General features: G+C 52.7%; 2 protein-coding genes across 3 annotated transcripts; one reads left to right on the top strand and one right to left on the bottom strand.

Annotated features, from left to right (window-relative positions):
* The first annotated feature begins 4,302 nt into the window (after positions 1 to 4,302).
* On the top strand, positions 4,303 to 7,512 carry Spata2l (spermatogenesis associated 2 like). Its single transcript, XM_051169001.1, is given in 4 exon segments — positions 4,303 to 4,413; positions 4,751 to 5,054; positions 6,387 to 7,103; positions 7,106 to 7,512. Coding segments are annotated over 3 exon segments (1,281 nt in total). The 5' UTR covers positions 4,303 to 4,413; position 4,751; the 3' UTR covers positions 7,367 to 7,512.
* A 1,262-nt stretch (positions 7,513 to 8,774) lies between these two features.
* Positions 8,775 to 17,981, bottom strand: Cdk10 (cyclin dependent kinase 10). Of its 2 annotated transcripts, none has more exons than XM_051169003.1 (13): positions 17,923 to 17,981; positions 15,096 to 15,168; positions 14,348 to 14,419; positions 13,725 to 13,827; positions 13,514 to 13,595; positions 12,176 to 12,243; positions 11,574 to 11,626; positions 11,356 to 11,425; positions 10,278 to 10,337; positions 9,874 to 9,997; positions 9,660 to 9,799; positions 9,229 to 9,281; positions 8,775 to 8,978 (listed from the first exon to the last, which is right to left on the bottom strand). In XM_051169003.1, the coding sequence occupies exons 3-13, from the start codon at positions 14,364 to 14,366 to the stop codon at positions 8,881 to 8,883; spliced, it is 870 nt and encodes a 289-aa protein (XP_051024960.1). In that variant the 5' UTR covers positions 14,367 to 14,419; positions 15,096 to 15,168; positions 17,923 to 17,981; the 3' UTR covers positions 8,775 to 8,880. The 2 variants fall into 2 exon arrangements, with proteins under 2 accessions (XP_051024960.1, XP_051024959.1); XM_051169002.1 differs by having other exon boundaries at positions 8,776 to 8,978; positions 17,885 to 17,975.
* Positions 17,982 to 19,105: the final 1,124 nt, after the last annotated feature.

Genomic DNA, 19,105 nt, shown 5'->3' with positions numbered 1-19,105 from the left:
TTCACTATCTCACCCCGGGAGGTTTCAACCCCGTGCCCAGCTGCTCCTGAAGCAGAAACTTGTGTCTCAGCTGCAGAGATGGCTCAGCAGTGAAAAGACCAGGTTTCAGCTCCCAACAGCTCACAAGACATCTGCAACTCCAGTTTTAGAGGCTCCAACGCCCTCTTCTGGCTCAATGGGCACTTCTTACATGCAGACAGAACACCCATACACATGAAAATAAAGGTTAAAGCCAGGCGTGGTGGCACATACCTTTAACCTCAGCACTCCGAAGTTAGAAACAGGCAGATCTCTGTGAGTTCGAGGCCAGTCTGGAGTCTGGTCTACATAGTGAGTTCCAGGACAGCCAGGCAGGGCTGTTACACAGAGAAACCCTGTTTTGAAAAAACAGATGAGAGATGAGGGAGAGAAAGACAGGGAGGGAGGGAGAGAGGGAGAGAGAGAGAGAGAGAGAGAGAGAGAGAGAGAGAGAGAGAGAGAGAGAGAGAGAGAATGAACAAAAACCTGTGTCTCGCCTGACTTGGATTCTTGGCATTGTGGTCTCCTAGAGGCTCATGGCCCTGTGAAGTACGCAGACCGTGGACAGGATGCCAGGTAACTTATGGGCCTTTTGATTTGTTAGTGCACCTGCTGCAGGCCCCACTTTGCGGGAGCACCTGGTTCTGAGGGCACCCGTTGGGTGGGGATGAGCCTGCAGTGCTGCTCAGCTGCCCATAGCACTGAGATGGGGCAGATTGATGTTCAGGGGCTGCTAGTGTGCGTGTGCAAGTCATTCTTGTGTACAAACTCACAGGTCAAAATGAACTTTGCCTGTGAATTTCCTACAGACAGAAGGCTGTTCAGCCTGTGTTCTGTTCTGTTGGCTTTTGAGACTGGCTGTCCTCGAACCAGCTCTGTATACCAGGCGGGTTTCAAATTCACCGAAGACACCTGCTTCTGTCCCAAGTGCTGGGGCTAAAGGCAGGCACCACAAAGGCCCAACTGAACCCTCTTTTTTTTAAGAGACAGAGTCGCAGGTGTCGTAGGCTGGCCTCTAGCTGCTGCATAGCAAAGCCAACCTTGAATTTCTGATTCTCCTGCCTCCTCCTTTCTGAGCACAGGCCTCTGCTACCATGTGGGTTTTTTTTGTCTTGTAAGTGGAACCAGGGCTTTCTACACAGGAGGCAAGCACGCTCACATCTGATCCACAGCCCTAGCCTCCCACATGAACCTTAATGAGCCAGCTGTCATCCGCTTCTGCTGCCCACAGTGTCGCGTGTGAAGACAGTGTCTCCAAGGATCGCCCCGTTCCTTCTGAGGCACTTGCTTATTCTACACACTGCTTTCTCAGGTTGGTGTAAGCCGAGTTCTCAGCAGCGAGGCATCCCTACTGTTCCTCTAGCATACAGCAGCTGGCCTGTGTTCCCTGGAAAGACTCCAGTTGAGCTGGAGCGGCTGTCACATGTTTCCCAGCACCGACCTCGATTTCCCCGGCGTGGTGTTGAGCTCCACAGCCAGGCCTTCAAGCCCAGCTTCTTTGGTCCCAGCAGTGCCCGGGAGGTGCCTGACTGGAACGCCTTCCCTCCTCACACTTCCTCCCACTGGGCTTCGTGATCTGACTAAGCATGACCTTGTCCTTGTGGAGAGCTTGTCATGTTGTGGTAGCTGAAGGGAACACCAAGGTGTGTCTAAACCACGGTTCCTCCATAGAGCAGAGGGGTAAATAGCAACTTTTCCACCGAAAATCCTATATGGTAACAAGAAGTAGCCAAAACCAAAAATTACAAAAACAGTTAACAACAACTACTAGGCTGTGTATAAAGGAAAAAACAAAACAAACAAAAGCAAGCAATAAGCAGACCTAGCAGGTGGCTCCTGCGGTTCCTGCCTTCATTATAGGCAGGAGGCAGAAGCTAACGGGTGGGGAGACCTGCTGAGCTACAGACCAACCCTTTAAAGAGAACAACAATACCTACCAGCATAAAAGAAGTTAAAAATCACAATCAGAGGGCTGGAGAGATGGCTCAGAAGTTAAGATCACTGCCTGCTCTTCTAAAGGTCCTGAGTTCAATTCCCAGCAACCACATGATGGCTCACAACCATCTACCATGGAATCTGGTGCCCTCTTCTGGCCTGCAGGTGTACAAGCAGGCAGAACACTGTATATGTAATTAATAAATAAATCTTAAAAACAAAACAAAACAAAAAAACACCATCAAGCCAAGTGTGGTGGTGCATGCCTTTAATTTCAGCACTTGGGAGGTAGAGGCAGGTGGGTATCTCAGTTCAGGCCAACCTGGTCTACAAAGCGAGTCCAGGATAGCCAAGGCTACAAAGATGAACCCTGTCTCAAAAAACCAAATAAATAAAGGCAAATTTTAAAAATTATCTTTTTGGTGACTGGAGAGATGACTCTGTGGTTAAGAGCACTGTTTGCTCTTCCAAAGGAGCCAGGTTCAATTCCCAGCACCCACATGGCAGCTCACACCTATCTGTAACTCCAGTCCCAAGGAAATCTAACACATTCATACTAATGCACATAAAATTAAAATTAAAACAGTAAATAAATTATAAAAAAATAAATTATAAGAAAAAAATTTAAATGGAAGTTAAAGCAGTAACAAGTACACACGCACTAGGTTGAGGAAAGGCTTTGGAGACTGGACAATACTGTATATGATGGTGTGAGAGGGCACAGCTCTGCATGCGCCACGTAGAAGCTGCTTACTGTTCTAGGCAAGATAAGTATGAATGGCCGCCTCCTTCCAAATCCATCCATGGAGGATGTGCAGAGCACCCTAGGAAAGCAAGAAAGGTACGGAGAAACAGATGCAAAGCAGGCTTCCTTACCTTACCAGCTCAGATACATAAGCCCTTTTTTTTTCCTGGTTATTCAAGACAGGGTTTCTCTGTGTAGCCTTGGCTGTCCTGGACTCACTTTGTAGACCAGGTTTTTAAAATTTTTTTTTTTTTTTTTAATTACATATAGTGTAGTGCCTGCATGTACACCTGCAGGCCAGAAGAGGGCACCAGGTCTTATTATAGATGGTTGTGAGTCACCCTGTGGTTGCTGGGAGTTGAACTCAGCACCTCTGGAAGAGGAGTTGGTGCTCTTAACCTCTGAGCCACCTCTCTAGCACTTGAAGATCTGTCTGAAGTCAGTGCTGATTGATGGTTAACTCGGACCTAAGCTGAAGCTGCCAGAACTGCTAGGACTTGAGTATTCTATGACTGCTCTAAGAAATCACCACAAGGGCTGGAGAGATGGCTCGGTGGTTAAGAGCACTGTCTGCTCTTCCAGAGGTCCTGAGTTCAGTTCCCAGCAACCACATGGTGGCTCGCAGCCATCTGTACTGGGATCTGATGCCCTCTTCTGGCCTGCAGGTGTACATGCAGGTAGAGCACTCATATACATAAAAGTAAATAAATATTGTTTTAAAAATCACCACAAAATGGGGGAGGGACCTTAAAACAATGGGAAATTACAGTATAATTCTGAAGGCCACAAACTTCACGTGAGTGAAGCACATAAAGTCACAGCAAGGTTGGGGACAGTTCCTCACGTCACCCAGACTGATTCTTGTTGAATACCTGACCCGGGTCAGTTTGAAAGGCCTGTAGGTCGCACACTTAAGGAGCACCCTGTCCTGGAGGATGAATACATTCATCCTACCTCAACGGCTCCCTAACCATTTTTCTCATGGACTGAGAAAAGAAATACGGGAGATTAGGAAACAAAGTCTGCAGAGGGAGACTCCGAGGCCACTCCTGTTTCGTTGTTATGTGTGTGTGTGTTGCCTGCACGTGTGTATGTGCATCAAATGTGTGTCAGGTGCGGAGGCTAGAAGTGGGTGTTGGGAACTGGAGCTAAAGACGGCTGCCAGCTGCCATGCAAGTGTTCTTACCCACCGAGCGAGCACTCTTCCACCCCCACCTGTTTTAAATTGCATTTAAATGCTTGTATTTGAGCTGCTTTGGTCCGGATCCACCAGCCAACACAGGCCCTGCCTTGACTTGCTGGTATTTGGCCTTTCTGCCAGTTGACTTTGAGGAGCCAGAGCCCAGCCTGGTTCAGTACTGATGAGAGTCCGCTAGGCACATCTTGGCGACCTGTGTTTTATGCCCTGTGTGTGCTCCCACCCCCTGGCCCGGATCGAGGCGATTAACGACCTCGAAGTAGTTGAAAGACTGGGGACTTGGAAACTGCAAATCTGAGAAGACCTCAAAAGGTGAGAAGCAAAGCGGGACCAACCCTAGCTGCGGCCAGGCCACTCCCACGCCGCCACCCTCCTGCTTAGCCGAAAGGGCGGCACCAGACTCCAGCCTCGCCCCTCAACGTCACAACTAAGGCTAAGGGGCGGGCTTGACTCTGCGGAAGAGCGAGGCTAGACCCAGGCCCAAGTGGAGCTCTCTGGGACCGCTGGGGACTAGCAGGTAGCACCGCCGCCCGCCCGCGGGGTTTGTCAGTGGGAGAGGGACCCTGGTAGCAAGAGGCTCAGCTGGCGGGGGCGGGTATCCACTGGAGAAGGGTGCCCAGCAATCAGGGCTGAAGGTCTCCTTGGGAGGGGAGGCTATAGATACCGTGGTCACCCAGCTGTTGGCGTCCACATCGCCTGGCTGAAGGGGACCATAGATTTCGAGGCTCGCTATGTTTGGCAAGGTCCCTGTTTCCAGGTTGGAGGGGCCCTGGGATTACTGGGTGCGGGCCCGGGAGTCTCACAGCTGAAGTGACATGGCCTGTAGTTTGACACCTTGTCCCGCGCTCGGTCAGGATGGGCAGCAGCTCGCTGTCAGAGGACTATCGCCTGTGCCTGGAGCGCGAGCTGCGGCGGGGCCGCGCGAGCGTTTGTGGGGACCCCTCGCTGCGCGCGGTGCTCTGGCAGATTCTGGTGGAGGACTTTGACCTGCACGGGGCGCTACAGGACGACGCACTGGCTTTGTTCACCGACGGCCTGTGGGGTCGTGCTGACCTGGCGCCTGCCCTCCGCGATCTGGCCCGCGCCTTCGAGCTCCTGGAGCTGGCTGCTGTGCACCTCTACCTGCTGCCCTGGAGAAAGGAGTTCACCATCATCAAGGTATGGGGTAGGGATGCTCCTTCACGATCCCTTCCTCGTCCGGGCTGTTGGGGGCTGCCGGCTCCCTTCAGGGTAGGGTTCCGTGCTGAGGGGTCGTGGGCGTGTAGGAATACATGCCTACCAGACTCATTCACCTAGAACTTAAATGGCTGTCCTCAAAGTAGTCTCACTGCCCTAGTTGCCATGGAAATTCTAGGCCAGACGTGGGTGGGTGGGTGAGGGAGGTACTTGATGTCCCATGGCCATCCTAACTCCTCCAGGATGTGGCTTGGTCCCATCTGTAAAAGGAGGCTGCTAAGACCAGGAAGAAAACAGCATACTGGGGACAGAAGCACGGACGCTGCTCCTGCCCGGGTCCAGGTTAGGCGGTCAGGTCCAGGGCTGGCCTGGTCCTTAGGTCAGCTGGCAGACCACCAGGAGGGGGTAGGGCCGCTCCGAGCTAATTTTGAGTGGGAAGGCAATGACGTCAGTAAGCACGTGGGCGAGGTAAACCTCCACTGGTTGTCATGGCAGCGTCTTCTCCCTCCACACCCCTCTCCATCCCTACCCCACCAGCCCGCTGCTCCACGGGGACACCTGAGATCCCGGGACTTTCCATTCATCCTTTCAGGCTAGAGGCCCGCCCACCAGCCCCAGAGGACAAAGGCAGACAGGCTTGGCCTTGAAATAGGCTACTTTAGGGATAGTGTTGGGGCGGAGCAGGCTCAGCTAAGATCCTCCTAGCTGTGTGGTTTTAGCGAAGTTACCTCCTCACAGTCAAGAAGGGTGTTGTGGCCAGTGCTCCTGTGTGTAGATGCCCTCTTCCAAGTGCTCCAAAGATGCCTGGGCTGTTGTAGGATTTCACATTTGGGAAAGAGCCAAACTTATGTCGCTTTTATCTAGAAGGCATGTTCCCAAGTGGTAGCATGCCCCTCATCCAGCGGCGCATTATCGACTCTGGAATGCCCCACAGCAAGGGGCAGTCAAACAGCAGCTCCTGGTCTGATGGTGAAAGATCTCCAGGGTTCATGGGAGGAGACAAAGATCAGAATAGAATTTAGGTGGAGGCAGGAGGATGATTGAGTTTAGGGTCAAGTTGAAGACCTTTGTATCAAAATTACTTACAGAGCTAGGGACATGGCTCAGTGACACATGCTTGCTTAGCATGCACAAGGCTTTAGGTTAGGAGGTGCAAATCTCTGCATCCAAGCTCACTCCAGACAGATGAAAACAGTCTCAGAGGGTCTCAGAGGGTGACACAAACTTCAGAAGTAGACCAAGGTCAAGGTAGGACTGAGTCCATATAGGCTGCACTGTGGAAGAGCAGGGTCTGACCAGGGCCCTTCTTTGCAGACCTTCTCGGGGGGCTATGTGCATGTGCTGAAAGGCGTACTCTCTGAGGAACTCCTGACTCGAAGCTTCCAGAAGATGGGCTACGTACGCAGGGATAACCACCGCCTAATGGTGACTACCCCACCCCCAGCCTGCCAGCTGGTACAGGTGGCCCTCGGCTGCTTTGCTCTTCGGCTCGAGTGCGAGATCCTAAGTGAGGTGCTGAGCCAGCTGGGTACAAGTGTACTACCAGCTGAGGAGCTGCTCCGAGCACGACGGGCTAGCGGGGATGTCGCCTCTTGTGTAGCCTGGCTGCAGCAGCGGCTGGCCCAGGATGAGGAGCCACCACCCCTGCCCCCCCGGGGCACACCTGCTGCTTATGGGACCCCAGTGGACTTGTATCAGGACGTGCAGGAGGATGAGAGCTCAGAAGCCAGTCTATATGGCGAGCCTTCCCCAGGGCTGGACTCACCTCCTGTGGATCTGGCATATAGGCCACCAATCTGGGAGCAGAGTGCCAAACTCTGGGGTTCTGGGGACCAGCCCTGGGAACCTGCAGATGACAATCTGCATGGGGCCAGTAGCCCACCATATGGGGCTCTGGAAGAGCAGCTGGAGCCAGGACCCTCTGCTTTCTCCTTCCTCTCTTTGCGCCGTGAGCTGAGTCGGTCAGAGGACTTAGCTCCCCCTGAAGGCACTGGGAGCCCTGGGCAAGCCAGCCCCCGACACAGGCAGGCAGAGAAGGAGCAGCAGGCTCAGCCTATGGGCCTGTTGTGGAGCCCCTGGGCTACCAGGCACACAGCTGCCTGAGCCCAGGCAACCTGCCCACACTCTGCTGTGACACTTGTCGCCAACTACACGCTACCCACTGCACTGCCCTGTCTGCCTGCCGCCCGACTCATTCACTGCGAATACTTCTTGGTGACAACCAGAGACGCCTGTGGCTGCAACGAGCACCGGTGGACACCCTGCTCTATGACAGTCCTGGGGCCCATCCCTAGGCCCAGGTGGACCCCAAGTGTTTTGGGGAGACAGTTTCCATGGTGCTCCTTTTGGAAAAGGGCCTAGGCCACCAACTGCCAGGCCATCCTGCTCCCCTGGGGAGTCCAGGCCCTGCAGTTGGAAGAGGGCAGCGTTGGGTGGAGTGCTCTTGCCTCGGGCCAGGGCAAGCCTCCTTGAGGACAAGCCTGCATCTCAGCCTTGGCTGCGGCAGGCCCCGCGCTGAATCAACAAGATCCTCCTTCCCTCATTCCCTGTCCTCACGCCCAGACCTGCTGGGCAGAAGAGTCCAGGTTGTCCATGTTACAGTACCCAAACTCACTCCAAGGACCCCACCCTCTGAGCTGCCTACAGCTCCCAGCTGCTCCCTGCAGTCTACGGCTCAGGATATGGCCCCCCTCTCTGTGTGCTGAGAAATCCTCACCCAAGGGCTTGCTCCAGAGCTTGCAGGTGACACTAAGATACCTGAGTTAAATCTGGGTTGTGTGGGAGGGTGTGAAAGGGCACAGCTTGCTTAGGTGTGAGGACCCCTGCACCCTTGTTGGTTAGGAGGTACAGAGCTGCAAAAAGCAGGCAGTGGGAGGAGCTGTCACTGCGATCCAGCAGGAGTGGTTCTCTCCCAGGCAGAGGGGGTGAGCTCATGTGGGCCACTCCTTGGGCTGTTGCCAAACAGCACGTCACTGCCCCCTGCAGCTCGCGCATTCCAGGCACACAGATCACCAGGGAGAAAGCATGCCCTCATTTCCCTAGGGGGTAGCCCAGGACCCTTCCCCAGGGTCCCTAAGTCACCAATGCTCAGGATAGGGATAACGAAGAACTGGGTTTTCATCAACCACACGGAGGCCTGGGCAGTGCTCACTGTTGTGCGAAGGTCCTCTCAGGCAAGCCTGTGCCTGTTCCTCAGAGGACACTGTCCATGTTGCATGGATCAAACCCCACAGTACATTAAAGGACTGTCAAACTGTCTCCTGGAAAGGCCTTTTATCGCTCCATCCCTGGAAACGGAGTCTACCAGTCTCTCCCTGGGCATCAGTGCCAGCCACATCCACCAAGGGCTCTCATTCTGACAAGTCTCAAAAGTATCTTATTATGGCCCCATGTAATACTTGTTCCCTCCTTCCTACAGGGAGCCCCACCAGCCCTGCCCAGGCTCACTACAGCCTGTCTGTCCCGGGCCTGCTCAATCCAGCTAGTGCCCAGCTCTAGTCCCAGCACTACACTGATTGGGGCCTTCAGGCCTCTCAGCAACGGCACTGTCTCCCCAGAAGCAGGGCTTCACTGACAGACAAAGCTGCCAGGCGCAGCAGGCCACCAGATGGTGCTACCACAGCCCAGTCCATCCTGGGTACCCAACTCAGCAACACCGTGTCTGGACACAAAGGAAACAGCAGGGTAAGAGTCAGGCAAAGGAAACGGTCAGCTGGAGGAGTCAAGGGCATCTCGGCCTGCAGGGGCCTCCTCCTCCTTGACTGACGATCCATGAGGATGTGTAGGGATGGGATGGGCACGCCCACCATCAAGGCTTGCATCGTTTGCTCTGCCCCTCAGCAGCAGCCGTGGCCGCCCGTTTGTTGCGGTGGTGGGGGAAGGTGGGCATGAGCTCTGGCTCGCAGGCTGCAGGCAGGAGAAGGGCAGCTTCAGAGCTGGCTTGGAGAAGGGGTTCCTGGTGGGGCATGCTCCAGGTCTAAGTGGGACTCCGCACATCAGGGGGCCCTGAGCCGCCATCTGCTCCTCTCCTCCCCACCTGTGGAGTCTGTACAGCCTGAGCCCGCCTACATCCCACCTGCCCAGGGAATCCACCCAACATGGGCACACAGGGCTTGTCAGTCCCCCATAGGAAACCCATGGAGATCTGTGGACTCACGTAGGGGCTTCTCCTTGAAGTAGGAGCTCTCCAGGCAGTCTCCCGCCGTTGCCCTGGAGAGAGACAGTGACTTTGGCCTCAGGACTATTTCACTCAAAACACAATCTCAACAGCCTAATTCAACATCCAACAAACGGAGACTGGAGGCCTAGAAACTGACAGGCACTTGGCACCTGGCACAGTGTCTATGTATGTGTGGGGAGGGAGCACCTACAGCCTGTGTTGTGAGAAATCATCTTTGGAAGGGTTGCTGAATTCATAGCTCAGTGCTAGGCTGCTTTCCTGGCATGTGCGAGGCCCCAGCTCCCATCCCCATTCCACAAGTGAAGGAAGGACGTAGGTGTAAGGTGTCCTTCCAGCCCTGCACAAGGCAGGGCCCCCTCCTCCTGCAGGGCATGGTGCGTGGAGCTGCCCATACGAGGGCTCTGTACCTTTTCTTAGGGTCATACATGAAGAGGAGATTGAGCAGACGAAGTCCAGCCTCTGAGAGCCATGGGAACTTGTGCTTGAGGTTGTTGTAGGGCTGTTTCCTCAAGCTGTACTGGCCGGCCAGCGGCAGCTTGGAGAAGCCCTGTAAGAGGCAGGGGCTGGAGCAACAGAACCACCGGGCATTGATGGAGTCTGAGGGTTGTCCCAAACACCCACCGGCCAGATTGTCTCACTCGGTGTACCCAAGAGCTGTACAATCAAGTCGATCTGGTGGATCTCGGAAGTGCCAGGAAGAAGGGGTTTATGGGCCAGCAGCTCGGCCAGGATGCAGCCAACAGCCCTGCAGAAGCAGCCAGTCTCTGCTTAGCACTGTATCAACATACCCATGAAGTAGGCAAATGGCCACAGGCCCTCCCACCGGGTCTGCAGTGTCAGAGGCAGTGAGCGAGGGCTCCAGCCGTGCTCTCAGAGGCCAGTGAGCTCTCCAGCCATGCTCTCATGTTTCCCCTTGGGTTCCAAGGTCAGGCTTGCCAGCAGAGCACCAACCCTGTTCCCCCCATGCCAGGGCTGACCTCCAGGGCCAGGTGAGGCGAGGCCCCAGGAGCAGAAAGCACTCCTACCACATGTCAATGCTGGTGGTCTGTGTAGGAGTTCCAAGCAGCAGCTCTGGGGCTCGGTACCTGCAGACAAAGGCCCCGTTTACTTCCACTCAGCTCCTCTCCTTCAGTCTGAGCTCGCTCTACTACCCTCTACCCTAAGCCTGAGAGAGCTACCATGTCTATATTATAAGAACCAATGGAGACTGGGCATGGTGATGCACACCTAGCACTCTGAGAGGCGCTGTGAGTTCGAGGCCAGCCTGGTCTACAAAGTGAGTCCAGGGCAGCTAGAGCTACACAGAGGAACCCTGTCTCAAAAAAAAAAAAAAAAAAACACCCAGTACTTGGGAGGCAGAGGCAGGCAGATCATTGTGAGTTCGAGTTCAAGGCCAGCCTGCTCTACAAAGTGAGTATAGGACAGCCAAGGCTACATAGAGAAACCCTGTCTTGAAAAAAAAAAAAAAAACAAACAAAAAAAAAAAAAACAAAAAAAAAAAAAAACTAGAAATAGAAGAATTAGAAAAGAAGAAAAGAAGAAAAAGAAGAAGAAGAAGAAGAGAAGAGAAGAAAAGAGAAGAAGAGAAGAGAGAAGAAGAAGAAGAAGAAGAAGAAGAAGAAGAAGAAGAAGAATCATCAAATCAATAAACACTAAAATCAACTCCAACCCAACAAAACCCTGCAGAATGCTACCTTCCCTTCCTAAGACTGAGCCAGGCTGTTTACAGCCATGTCAGTGTTCAATGGGCATTTCTTTCTTGGGGTTTTTGTTTTTTCTGAGACAAGAGTTTCTCTGTGTAGCCCTGGCTGTCCTGGAACTCCCTCATAGACCAGGCTGACCTCAACTCAGAGATCCATCTGCCTCTGCTTCCCAAGTACTGAGATTAAAGGCACCATCAATGCCCAGCATAGGATTTCATCTGGTGTTTTGGTTTGGTTTTTGGTTTTTTGAAGTCAGGGTTTCCTTGTGTAGCCTTGGCTGTCCTAGACTCACTTTGTAGAGCAGGCTGGCCTTGAACTTGAACTCACAATGATCTGCCTGCCTCTGCCTCCCTAGTGCCGGGGTTAAAGGTGTGCGCCACCATAACTCTAAGGAACTTACCAAAGGGTAACAACCTTGGGAGTCATTGGCTTTACTGGAACACCGTAGGCCCGCGCCAGGCCAAAATCCGCTGCAGCAGAGGGGGGAGAGAAAGCATCGTTCAGTGAGGCCTGGGGCTAGGAAGACAAGTCATCTCTGGCTTTCAAAGTCATATTGACATCCCTACCCTGAAAGGCATGCTCACGGAAACCCACCTCCACATAGGGGTCAGCACCCACCTGTCTTTACACAGCCTTTATCTGTCATGAGCAAGTTGGATACCTTCAGGTCCCTGGGTCAGAAAGCAAGCATTGATTTTCCAAAGGGCAACCAGGCTGTCACCACAGCCCAACACACGTTCCTGACATTTAACTGGGGTTTTCTAGAATCAAGAGGGTAGGCAGAGGTAGAGAATGGGCTGCTGGGATGCCTAGAACCTCAGGGACTGAACAACAGAAAGTGTCCGCATTTCCTTCACCCAGTCTGTTTCCACAGCAGTCCCAGTACACAGGCCAAACAAGTGGACTCCAAGCCTCACAGGCGTCTCTAGCAACAGCCAGCTCCGGGTCTAAGACTCACTGTTGGCAGTGCTATCTCTGAAGGTCTCTGGCTGCTGCTTCCCCACCTACCCACCCACCTATTTCCTGCATGCATGAAGGCCGCTTAGACTTGTTTGAATCAAGAGCCTTGCCTGGGAGCTTTCAGACATTTCTACTGGGTACTTGCTCCTCTCCTAAAGATATTCAGAATGAGGCACTATGGGAAATCAAAGTTATTCCTGGCCCACTCCCTGCCAGCCCTCAGACACCCCCAGCAAACCTTCCTCCAGGCTGTCGCTCACCTGTGGATGATGAAGTTCCGGTGCAGGTACTGAAGGCCACGAAGCACTTGTAGCATGATGCATTTAACCTGAGAGGTTCAGAGGCACAGGCTGGACTACAGCCTTTTGCTGTGTCCTGCACAACTAAGACAGTACTGCAGCAGACTTGTTTAGTGTATGTGTGTGTGTGTGTGTGTGTGTGTGTGTGTGGTATGTATATGGAATGTTGGAGGTTTGTGTGGTGCTATGTATTTTGATGCTAATTATTGGCTCCCAAGATCTACTTGCTGCTCAGACAAACACATACTCATGTACACCTGCCCTTCTTGTTGGGTTTGGTTGGTTGGTTGATTGGTTTTTTGAGACAGGGTTTCTCTTGCAGTCCCGGCTGTCCTGGACTCACTTTGTAGACCAGGCTGGCCTCGAACTCAGAACTCCACCTGCCTGTGCCTCCGCCTCCCAAGTACTGGGATTAAAGGTGTGCGCCACCATGCGTGGCTTACTGTACTTGTTATATAAATCTTGTATAAACAAGAAATTATTCCTGTTTTGACCAATATAAAGCTGATGCCTGGGCAGGGCCGGAGGAAAGTAGGGGTGGTGACAGTTTTAGGTATCAGAGAAGGAAGAAAGAAGGGAGCAGGATGGGTTCGCATAGAGAGGAGACATGGCCACATCAGCTGGATGGAGGAAGCAGCTAAGGGTAAGCAAGGAGCTATGGAATTATGGATGGGAGGTAGCCCAGACAGAAACGATTAAAGCAGACAGCATGGGATAGAGGCGGGGAGATATGGAAGGTAGCTTTGGACGTAATATCTGCCCTGCCCCAGGTGAAATAGGGCTATTCTAAAATCTATCCCATGGCTGTGTCTTTACTGATTGTGAAAACGGGTCAGATAATTCGGCCCAAGTAATTATAGGCCTAATAATAACAATAAACAGTATTAGACCATACTTTCAAATTAATACCAACAACAACAAGGGGAGGAGGGAGCATATATTGTGGTGCGTGTGCACAATATATGTGTGAGAGTGCGCATGTGTAAAGAGAAAAGGCTGGGATCAATTGCTTTCCACCTTATAGATTGAGGAAGCATCTCTCATTTGACCCTGGGACTGGCCAAATTTAGCTGGTCTAGTCAGCTCGCCTAAAAATTCTTTCTCTGCTACCTCCCTAATGCTCAGATTATAGGCAGGCTAGCTTCACATGGGCTGAGATGACCCTGGTTCCCAGCTCCCACAGTACCCCACAAGCAGGAATTCTTCTCGTTAAGGCTCTAGATACTGAGCAAGAACAGCGGGTTCACCTCACTGCAGCTATCCACCAACCAGGGCACATGGCGCACCTCCCGCACACACCTGGGCCTCGGAGAAGGGCGTTGGCATATTCTCCAGTAGGCTGGCCAGATCCTGTTCACAGTAGCCCATCACCAGGAAGATGCTGGATGGAAAGAACACATGCAGCTTCTATTTCCTCCCCAGGAGGTAAAGCAGTCTGTGCCTGCCGGGGGAAGGGCAGCCCCAGAAGGGAGCCTTTTGTGTGGGATAGCTAGGCTTGGGGAGCACACACCTCTCCAGGTGGTTGCCCACAACCACCTCCTTCAGCTCCACAATGTTTGGATGGCGGAGACGCAAGAGCAGTGTGATCTCACGCAGGCTGCTGATCGGAATGCCTGTAAACGAAAGAGCTCAGTGAACCCCAGCCCAACCCACCTGGGACACCCCCCCCCCCCCACGGTCCTCTCCTAACAGTGATGCCAGCACCACCCTGAGTCTAGGGCGAAAGGTTTGTAGACAATGCAGAACTTTACAGCTGGCCAAGGTGGGCAAGGCTGCAAGCCCTGGCTGCAGGGACAGGCTGGGCCAGCCCCTAACCACAATTCACACGCCCTCCACAGCAGTGAGCCCTGAGAACCCTCACTGGGGTGACTTTTTTCTACCCCTTCCTGCTTCAGTGCCTCCAGGTGGGAAGGTTGGGCCTGCACCTGGCCTCCAGGTGGGAGGAGTGAGCCTGCACCTGGCCTCCAGGTGGGAGGGGTGGGCCTGCACCTGGCCTCCAGGTGGGAGGGGTGGGCCTGCACCTGGCCTCCAGGTGGGAGGGGTGAGCCTGCACCTGGCCTCCAGGTGGGAGGGGTGAGCCTGCACCTGGCCTCCAGGTGGGAGGGGTGGGCCTGCACCTGGCGACCAGCTCACCATCTTTTTCTTTGTCCATCCGCACCTTCTTCAGGGCAACAATTTCATCAGTCTGGGTGTCCCGGGCCCGATCTGAAACAGCAGCACACACACAACAGTGCCTACCTTACCTGGTCACAGCCCCATCTTGCTACACCGGGGCCTCTTTGGTGAGCTTCTTGGGATTCCTTTTCATCTCTGACATCTGAATGCCCAACAACACTCAGCCCTTCCTGCATTCCCACAAGGTGAGCTTGGGAATCCTCATTTGAGCTGGGTTGGGAATTTCCGGTTTTGCTCTAAGCTGAAACCTGCCACCAGAAACTCACTCAGCAAGCAGCTTTCCAAGCGCTGTTTCCCACATGCAGCCCACTGCTCTGTGTTCACGTGTGCACTGTTCCAACACCAGCTGCAGTACTCTATGGGGCAGGGCACTTCCTCAACATGATGCTGGCTTACTACAAAGCACGTTGTTGATTTGTGCAACTTCCAAATCCTTGGCAAAAGGACTCACAGCCATGGAGCTGCAAGCAGCTTTTGGAAGTTGGACGTTTTGCTGACCAGGTCTCTCTACTCCACAACTACATCTTCGCATTGTTGACATTAACAACCTGATGGTTGTGTTTTATCAAGTCATGGTGTAAATTTTGTGGAAATCACACCAGGAATTAAAGTTTGGGAGTCAGCTTTGGCTTGGTTTGGATTACAGAGTGCCAGCCTTCCAGTCTCAACCCTGCTGTAGCTAGGTGCCCTTGTGCGGAGCACTCACACACAATGCCATAGGTGCCCTCGCCAATTCGGTTCAGCTTCTCAAACTCCTTAACGCTCCGACATCTTCCTAGCTGAAAGACAAAGGCGTAGCCAGTGTGAGGCTCCGGAAGCCAACAGTCACCCACACCTGGTCACCAAAAAAAGACCAACCTCATACTTGGAATTTTCTGAGGGCGGAAAAGGGGACGAAGCCACTGGGAGGGAGCCTGACTATCCCCCAACCTGCTGCCCCTGCTGTCTGCTGTCCACTGACGAATGGCCACAAGCCACACAAAGCAGCCTCTCTGTGGAGGAGGAGCCAGTCTCATCGCCTATGTGTGAGGAAGCCTATCCACGGGTACTCGATTATGAGATGGGAGAAGGGACTTCCAGACCAAGGAAGCTAGCTGATCCACTTCCTCTTGCAGGCTGGGATGAGGATGAGGGCCAAGTGAAGCAACACAACGGAACGGTTAGCCCATCTATGGCAAGCAGCTTTGAGAGGTCAGAGAAACAGCTTGCTGGAGCCATGGCATTCGGGGGTCTTATTGGGAATTCTGTAACCTAGGACATCATAATTAAGCATTTCCTGGATAGAAAAGGAGCCCAGCAAGGTCAGGATTCTAATATATGCCGGTTCCCAGCTGGCTTCCTTTCTCTCAACAGCCTTGTCCTGGGTTTTGTGACTTTCTGTCCTTCCATGACCCCCTCTTTTGTTTTTCCAGACAGGATTTCTCTGTGTAGCCCTGGCTGTCCTAGACTCACTTTGTAGACCAGGCTGGCCTTAAACTCAGAGACCTGCCTGCCTTAGCCTGTTAGAATTAAAGGTGACTGCTGACCCATGATGCACTTTTTTTTGTTTGTTTTGTTTTTCCTGTGTACTCTTGGCTGTCCTGGACTTGCTTTGTAGACCAGGCTGGCCTCAAACTCACAGCGATCCACCTGCCTCTGCCTCCCAAGTGCTATTTTTCTGTTAAGATTATTTTATCAGATTAGTTCTAAGATGTATTTATTGATGCATGTAAGTACTCTACTGCATGTATGCCTGCGTGCCAGAAGAGGGTATCAGATTCCCTCACAGTGCCCCAGGATGCACTCTCTAACCTGGCTCCTCCCACTTCTTCCTCTCCAAGGCTTCCTGTTTATGTCCCCTCACCTTGACTGTGTGCCCCCACTGGAGTTCGGCATGCCGCTCCTTGACAGACTTGCCCAAATTCTGGCTACACTTCCTGGTCCTAACAAATGTCAACTCTTCTACAATTTCTTTTCTGTTTGTTTGTTTGTTTGTTTGTTTTGGTTCTTCAAGACAGGGTTTCTCTTTGTAGCCTTGGCTGTCCTATACTTGCTTTGTAGACCAGGCTGGCCTTGAACTCAAACCAATCCACCTACCTCTGCCTCTCAAGTGCTGGGATTAAAGGCGTGCACCACCACCGCCTGGCTTCTTCTACAATATCCTACAGAATATACTACTTTTCTCCAAAATCTCTAATATTTTGTATTTCTGCTTGTTTTTGAGTCTCGGTCTCATTCTGTAGCCCAGGCTGCCCTCCAATTTGGGGTGATTATCCTGCCTCAACCTCCTGAGTACTGGGATTACAAGTGTCTTGTCCTAAGGAACCAACAACTGCACATGGGCATTTTTCCTCCCCCTTTAAAAGCTGATTTCAAGGCTCAGTGGATAAGAGCGCTTTCACAGGTCCTGAGTTCAATCCCAGCACCCACCTGGTGGCTCACAACCATCTGTACTAGGACCTGATGCCCATGCCCGTGTACATGCAGATAGAGCACTCAAGTGTAAAATATAATCTTAAAAAAAAATTCTGAGTGGGGTGTGGGGATGCAAGCCTGTAATCCTAGCACTTGGGAGGCAGAGGCAGGTAGATCTCTGTGAGTTCGAGGCCAGCCTGGTCTACAATGAAGTCCAGTCCAGGACAGCCAGCACTACAAGAGAAACCCTGAGCCGGGCGGTGGTAGAGCACACCTTTAATCCCAGCACTTGGGAGACAGAGGCAGGTGATCTCTGTGAGTTCGAGGCCAGCCTGGTCTACAAAGTGAGCCCAGGACAGTCAAGGCTACACAGAGAAACCCTGTCTCAAAAGAAAAACAAAACAAAACAAAAACCAGCCGGGCATGGTGGTGCACGCCTTTAATCCCAGCACTCGAGGAGGCAGAAGAAGCAAGCGGATCGCTGTGAATTCAAGGCCAGCCTGGTGTACAAAGCGAGTCCAGGACAGCCAAGGCTACACAGAGAGACCTTGTATAGAAAAACCAAAAAAGAAAAAGAAAGAAAAAAAACAAAACAAAACAAAACCGAGAGAAACCTTGTTCCGAAAAACCAAAACCAACCAACCAACCAACAAAGCGGATTTGGTTACCACAGCTTCCAGCGCAGTGCTCTGAGGCTCTTAGGCAGAATACTTAAGTTAATGCGCCTTGGCCTCGCAAAGCGTAAGTTAAAAACACACGTGGGCTGCTGCAAACCCTCTTCCCACTAACTGTCTACTGAAGCAGCAATCACCCCTACGGCTCACCTTCCCATCACACAAAAGGGACGGTACGAGAATGTGGGGAAAGCAAGGTGAGAACTCCCGGCTGCCGGCGCCACCGGGAACCTCCCACTCTTTCACGCCCCACACCCCGCCGCCTCACCAGAGTTCACACTTCGTGTGTCCCACCCGCGAGCCCCGGCCCCAGCCTCCTGGCTGCACACGCCGCAGCGAACTCTAGGACTGACGCGACAGAGAGCCCCAGGGCGCCTCAGTCCGTCCCTGCCACACAGCCCGAGGAGCGGGCACCCTGTCGTCGCACCCTGTGTTCTGGAGGCACGGTGAAGAAACCTTCCTTACGGATACACTTCAGTCGGATCTGATCAGACTCGAGGTCCACCTCCGCCATGCCCAAGTCGCCCCGCCGCCCATTCGAGCGCGCAGGCGTAAAACCGCCCCCTTTGCGCAGGCGCAGAATACACTTCCGGTTTGTCCTGCACTTGGCAAACAATGGAAAACAAAACCAAAACTAAAAAATTAACCCGGCACCTAAGCCTCTCCTGGAGTGTGGGATCTGCGCAGGCGAGCGTTAGGTGTAGACACAACCCTACAAAGTTGCTCAAAGTGCCATCCCTAGCCAGACCTGCGGAAGACTCACATTGGTTCTGATCAGCTACAAGAAAATGTTACAGCCAGGCGGTGGCGGCACACGTCTTTAATCCTAGCACTTGGGAAGCAGAAAAAGGATGATCGCTGTTGAGTTCGAGGCCAAACTGGTCTAAAAAGCAAGTCCAGGACAGTAAAGGCTACACAGAAAAACCCTGTCTCAGAAGAAGAAGAAAGGAGGAGGAGGAAAGAAGAAAATGTTCCACTCTCCTATTTCCCATCTAAGTGAGACCAGTTCCAGCGATCAGCAAGTGGGGTCGCATCATACACAAAGCAATAAAAAGCTGCATCTCCTGTTCTCGCTTTCCACTCCACATTGTCTTCTGGGTCATGGAGAGTTGCCTAGCTTAGAACACTCCCGGGAAGTCATTAATGTCCTGGCTGCCGGAGAACAACTCTAGCCCACGAGGTTTTGCAAGGCTACACTCAACAAGTGTACTGTGTAATGGAGCACAGAACACCATTTGCCTCTAACCCGTGGAGGGTTTATATAGATTAGCAAAGTGAATGTCCTTGCTGCCAAGTGCCCAGAGCCCAGGCCCATGTGGGCACTATACTTAGGTCAATGGGTCAATGCTAAATAGGATGTAGTCGGTGTTTGGACAGGGCGGCACATGCCTGTAATCCCTGTAATCAGAGCCCTCTGGAGGCTGAGGCTGGGAGATTCTGCGTTATAAACTAGAATGGGTTGCATAGCCTGGCTGTCTCAAGACAAAAGAAGGCTTTCAGTAGCCAGTGTCTACGAGGAGGAGGAGGAAGGGCAGGAAGAGGAGGAGGATCTAAATTCAGTTTTTGTCTGGGCATATTGTCACACCCCTGTAATCCCAGCAGCCGGGCTCCTGAGGTCGGAAGATGGCTGTGTGTTCAAGGCAGCCCT

This window comes from Acomys russatus, chromosome 26, assembly GCF_903995435.1.
Source record: "Acomys russatus chromosome 26, mAcoRus1.1, whole genome shotgun sequence".
In the NCBI taxonomy this organism is placed as follows: Eukaryota; Metazoa; Chordata; class Mammalia; order Rodentia; family Muridae; genus Acomys; species Acomys russatus.
Note: the sequence above shows the minus strand (reverse complement) of the source record. Positions and strands in the feature narration are given on the sequence as shown.